This window comes from Indicator indicator, chromosome 15, assembly GCF_027791375.1.
Source record: "Indicator indicator isolate 239-I01 chromosome 15, UM_Iind_1.1, whole genome shotgun sequence".
Lineage (NCBI taxonomy): Eukaryota > Metazoa > Chordata > Aves > Piciformes > Indicatoridae > Indicator > Indicator indicator.
In genome coordinates, this window is record NC_072024.1 from 18,961,619 (window position 1) to 18,967,618 (window position 6,000).

Sequence of the window (6,000 nt, forward strand, 5' to 3'; positions counted from 1 at the left end):
TATGCTATTACTGGGCTTGTTCCTCTCATTGCTTCTCAAGATACAAGCTTGCATGCTGAACTAGCACTTCCACTCTGATGTGCTAGTGTGGTATCTCTCTGCATCTTCCTTGCAGTCCTGGGTTTGGTGAAAACGGTGCTGCTGCATCCTGTGCTATTTGGGTGACACCGGTGCTGTGGCTGGCTGCTCAGAGCTGCTGAATCAAACATCTTGTGCTTGAAGTCAGGACAAATCTGTATCAAGTTAACCTTGTCCTTTCTAGTGGCTTCACTTACTCAGCTGGTTCTTCTTAACTCAGCTAATTCTGGACTGTCACTAACATAGCAGACCCCACAGCTGAATCTCAGCATGCTTTTGAGTCCAGGATCCCAGAACTCTAGTGTGTGATAATATCCTCAGTAACTGCTGGGCCCCAGGCATTATAATTAGGGCAGGCTCAGAAAGGGTTCCTGTTGCTACCCCTCATGGAGCCCAGTGGCTGTCTGGCAGTCTGTCTGGCAGATCCTGAGCTTCCCTTGTGACTTGAAAGAAGCCAGCTGCAGTCAGTGGGGTAGAGCATACGTGTGTCAGATAAGAGACATGATATTTAGTGATCTGTTTGCAGAAAGTGCTGTTTATGAATTCACACAAATATGTCACCTCCTAATCTTTCTGTTCTTGCATCTGGAATTTTACAGGCTGCAGCTCCAGGAAAGGATCCACATTCTCCACCATGATGTTTCATACAGTAAGTCTTTTTACTGTTATAATCCTCTTTGCCTTTCTTCCTTTTTACTTTTATGGGAGAAGACAGGTATGAGAGACAGTCAGGGGAGTCCTTTGGGATGGAGGTGTCAGGAAGGTGTTGAAGTTAATAGAGAAAAAGGTCAGTAAAAAGTGAGACAGTGAAGCTTTTCCCTTCAGAGATTCCATAGGTTGTGTCTGAGCTTGTAGTCCAGGTGTTCTCTAGTGTTACTGGGGAGAGGCAAATATATACAGAGTGTAATTCATTCTGTGCTGACATGGATGCTTTAGATAATTGTGTATGTGCCTGTCTCTTCAATGATGTTAGAGGGAGCCCAGATATTTAGCTTAGATTAAGTACCCAGCCTTATTCACCTGAAATCAGGTGAGTGAACCAGGGAAGGATACCTGTCTTCCCCAGATCTGGCTGAAACCGGTTAAAACTGTCATTTCTTGAGGCATATCTGGTTGAGGAGATACAGCATGGCCTTTTCTTAGCCAGGAGCTGTGGAACCAGGAGCTCCAGCATTGTGGATTCATGAGTGCACCTTTCGGGAGTGCTAGTGGACAAGAAGCTCAACATGAGCTGTCAATGTGCACTTGCAGCCCAGAAAGCCAACCAGATCCTGGGCTGCAGCAAGAGAAGTGTGGCCAGCAGGTCAAGGGAGGTGATTCTCCCCCTCTGCTCAGCTCTGGTGAGACCCCACCTGGAGTACTGCATCCAGTTCTGGAGCCCCTATTACAAGAGGGATATGGACATGCTGGAACATGTCCAGAGAAGGGCCACAAGGATGGCCAGAGGGCTGGAGCACCTCTGCTATGAGGAGAGACTGGGGCTGCTATGAGGAGAGAAAGGGTTGGGGCTGTTCAGTCTGGAGAAGAGAAGGCTCTGAGGTGACCTTCTTGTGGCCTTCCAGTATCTGAAGGGGGCCTACAAGAAAGCTGGGGAGGGACTTTTTGGGACATCAGGTAGTGACAGGACTAGGGGGAATGGAATAAAGCTGGAAGTAGGGAGATTCAGGCTGGATGTGAGGAAGAAGTTCTTCCCCATGAGAGTGGTGAGAGCCTGGAATGGGTTGTCCAGGGAGGTGGTTGAGGCCCCATCCCTGGAGGTGTTTAAGGCCAGGCTGGATGAGGCTCTGACCAGCCTGATGTAGTATGAGGCGTCCCTGCCTGTCTCTCCTGCCCTTTAGAGGCCCTTCTGCAGCTCTCATGAGAGGGAGGATATACATCCTGATAGGCCAAACTCCCACTTAGGTCTTTGTGGGCTCTCTTAAGTTCCACTTGTTGCTTTAGATCCAGATGGGCACAGAGCTGCAGAGCATCAGGGTCCTCTGCTTTGTAACACGTTCACCTGAGCAGGGCTGTGGATATGGGAAAATGCTACTTTGCCTGCATGTGGCTTTGTATGGCCCTTGCATTCAGGATGGAAGAGGGAACAGGTCAGGCTATCCCAGAAAACAAACAGGACACAATTTTATTAGAGAAAAGCAGAGCCAAACACACATGGGCATGTGTCTGGAGAGACAGTTTCCTGGATAAGATTTTGACCCTGAGCTCAGGCAAAATTGCTATGGCTGAGACCTAGTTGTGGTTCTTTTTCTTTTCTAGGTTCTACGAAGCAGCTGCTGCTCTGGGGCCCTGTAGACTTCATAGTCAGTAATCCCCCATATGTCTTCCATCAAGACATGGCTTCCTTGGACACAGAAATCCTCTGGTAATCAGAAAAATAGGTTTTCCTCCTTCTGTTCCTAGCAGCAAGGTTTTTTGTCTGTTTCCTTATACTACACAGGACTGCTCACAAAGCATACATGTGCATAGTGCAGGTGTGCTTATATGGCATATCACAGCATGGTGTTATTTTAATCCAGTTTTCTGAACTGAAACAGCATTGAGGGATTTAAAATATTTATAAAAATGGGAAAAGCATACACTTTGAAATTAACAAGTTTCCAATTCAAAACTCTTTCAGCACATTTTTCCTCTGGACTTTTTATTTTTCCTTATAATTGGTGTGAGTTTAGGAAAGAAAGTCCGAGTAATCTGAGCAGCTTTTTGTGATGCAAAAAAAAGCTCTGTGTGGAAATGCTACAAGCCATTCTCATCCCAGTACTTGTCTTAAACAAACCCACACCAACATGAATCAGGTCTTTGGGTACGTAGAAGTACTTTGTGTGTGCTGGTTTTTCCTCAGAACTGATTGTCATATGTGTCAGGTCAAAGTGCTGCACCCAGCTCTGTGCAAGATGTGCACCAGAGCAGATCCTGAAAGCTGAGCTTTCTGCATCCCAATTGGCTTTGCTAGTTCAGAAGGCACTCCAACCTGACTGCTGGCATGGTTGACAGAAAGCAGATGATCCCCTGCTGTGCCACCCACTCACTCCCTGTCCAGCTGGCACAGAGCTAACAGTGCTGGAGCTGTGTGACCCTGGCTGCAGCTGGCTCATAAATTTCAAGAGGACTTCAGGGGATGTTTTCTGCTTGTGCTCAACATGGAGTTTCCTAACCTAGTGGTAGCTGCCTTCTGACTCCCTGTATTTCACATAAAATCCAAGTGCTGTCACCCAATATAGTAGTGCTTGAGCTGAGGTGGGTCAGCTGAACCTTTCTCCATGGAGTGTAGGGCAGTGCATCCTCAAGGGCATGGCTCTAGCTACATCAATTGCTGTTAATATCTTCTTATTCCTACACTCCAGCTATGAGGACCTTGATGCACTAGATGGGGGAGATGATGGGATGAGAGTCATCAAAACAATTCTGGCTCTGGCTCCTTCTCTTCTGAAGGATTCTGGGTAAGCACTATTCTCTATTTGAACTTCATGTCTTCTATCATTAACTTCTGTAATTTCTGTTTGCTTTTCATACAGGAAGGTACAGAGGGAGGATAGTTGCAGAAATGTGCTGCCCCTCTCCATTTAATAGTAGCACTTTAAGAAAGTCATGTGTGTAAGCCACATTAGCTTGAAATTGGTTAATAAAGAGATATGAACTTTCCTTGACCAGTGGTGGTGTTTCATAGTCATTAGTGAAGTGAGAATCTTCACAGGTCAAAGCAGCAACTTTCAAAGCAGAATAACTGAAGGAGAAACAATATAGAACTCCATGAGAATGGATGTATATCTCTACTTCCCCCCCATGCCCTTTAATTAGGAGAAACTTGTTTATTGTGCCAGAATACAATGCTGAGTATCCCAGGAGAAAGAAGATCATTTGAGAATAGATTCTTAAATGTTACATTTCTCCATGGTTAATACTCAAGGCTGATTGTTCCTATTCTCTGTCATGTAGGATCCATTTTGTGCTTAAAGATCAACATGCTGATAACTAAAAGTCTCTTGTGCCAGGGCATTCACATACCCTATTGAAAATTCCTGACATTTTACCAGCATAAGAGAGGTCATTGAAAATCTGCTGTTTTGAGAAGAGGAACATTGAGAGGCATGTTGAAGAATTAATTCCTCATGCTTTGCATGACCACAAAAGCAGAAGATGCTCCTTAGAACTTCCCAGCAACTGGTCCCCTGGGGGTTTTGTTAGGATTGGTTTTTTCCTTTCATTTTTGCTTATTTTGTAAGGTGGAGCACCCACTGAGGAGTGGAAGCTTTTAAGGTCAGGAATGAGATCCACACCCAGCTTGTAGTTAGTTTGGTGAATTTATAGGAAGTATCCACTGTGGGCCCTTTTAGAAATTCTCAGGAGAGCATATGATTGAGGCTTAGCCTCTGTTCTTTGCCAACTAAAGCAGTATTTTGCTGCACTGTCACAGGCTGTAACCAGTCCCATCACCTCCAGATGCTGAGGAGCAGTTCTACCTTGTGGCAAGACCAGAGACTCAGAAATGGGCTGGTGTCATAAAGCCTGGCTGCAGCAGAGATGGAAATAGCCTTGCAGTGTCCAGGCTCAGTCCTGGTGCTGCTGACTGAGGTTGTCTGATTAGCTCTCTTATTCCTGCTGTACTCTGTACAGTCCTGTGTGCAGGTCTAAATGCTGGTGGTGTTTTCATAACTGATTTGTGGAGACGTTTACTGTGGGAAAATATTTGCACTCTTGGACTTTGACTGTCACTCCTGAGACTTAATGCCAGACAGCTTACACAAAGAGAAACTTTATGCTTCCAGGCCAGCAGTCAGTGCTCATTCATTTGCATTACAGAACTTAATTCTGGACTTAGATTTCTGTGCACTTGAGAAAGCTGTGGTATCTCTGCATGGGGTTCAAAAGGGATCCTTACATCTCAGCACAAGGGTTTAGCTGCTCATACAGAGGAGTACCATGAGAGTTCTCCCCAAGATCAACACTTTTTCCCCCCAAAGGAGGCAGTTGAGGGACCTGCATCTTGAATGGACAGCTATTATCTGGTTTAGAATTATTGGCTTGATGTGTTTGCTGTCCTCCTTATTTCCTGCACTGGTAGGAATCAGTTAAGTAACCTAAATATGTGCATCTCCCCACTTCTTACTCCCAAATGTGTCCTTTCAGGAGTGTGTTTCTGGAAGTGGATCCCAGACACCCAGATATGGTAGAGAACTGGCTACAGGCACACCCCAACTTACTGCTTGTCCTCCGTGCTGTTCACAAGGACTTCTGTGGCAAGTAAGTTTTTTACCTACAGACTTTTTACCTTCAGATGTTTTGTTCAGATACAGGCCTGTGTTCTTTGCAGATTGCATCCTTCTACCCTGATGTATTGAATTAACTCAGACAGAGATAGTCCATAGCTGAAGCTAGTCTTTAACAAAACAGGGGCTCCCTTCAAGTACCTCAAGCTTCTCATATCCTGAGATAGCAAATGTTTCCAAGTGAGAAGTTCTGATGCAGGTAAGAGCTTCTGATAGGGTGACCAAGTTCTGCTGCAATTATCACCACTGGGAAACTGCTGCTTTTAGAGAATGGAGGCAGAGGCATGTTCTCACTAATATGATCAAACTCTGGTCATTCTTTTTCCCACAGGCCTAGGTTTCTACACATACAAAAACAAAGCAGATGACAACTGTACTAGAAATAACTCTTGCTGCATTATGCTTTTTGTGGGTGAGTCCTGCTGAACAGCTTGTTGAAAACTCTGCGTGGCAAAAGGAATCTCCACTGCATTCCTTAGTGCACTGAACTCTGTACAGTGGCAGACTCCCCCTTGTTTCCAGACTTCATCCAGAGGGATGCAGAAGTTCAGCAAGGAATGTGGAAGTGTTTCACTTTCCTCAAGGAGCTGCATGCAGCTTTTTAGTTTACCCTGCTAAAGTGACTCATTAATCCCAGGACCAGAATGGCAGAGTTCAC

General features: G+C 45.3%; 1 protein-coding gene across 1 annotated transcript in view; it reads left to right on the plus strand.

The window, feature by feature from the left end:
• The window catches only part of HEMK1 (HemK methyltransferase family member 1), a 28,393-nt gene extending 22,683 nt beyond the window's left edge, over positions 1-5,710 (plus strand). The window contains exons 6-10 of the mRNA XM_054387428.1: positions 678-727; positions 2,335-2,440; positions 3,420-3,515; positions 5,203-5,316; positions 5,674-5,710. Coding sequence (XP_054243403.1) covers positions 678-727; positions 2,335-2,440; positions 3,420-3,515; positions 5,203-5,316; positions 5,674-5,710 — 403 coding nt within the window. The remainder of the gene's footprint in view (positions 1-677; positions 728-2,334; positions 2,441-3,419; positions 3,516-5,202; positions 5,317-5,673) is intronic.
• Positions 5,711-6,000: the final 290 nt, after the last annotated feature.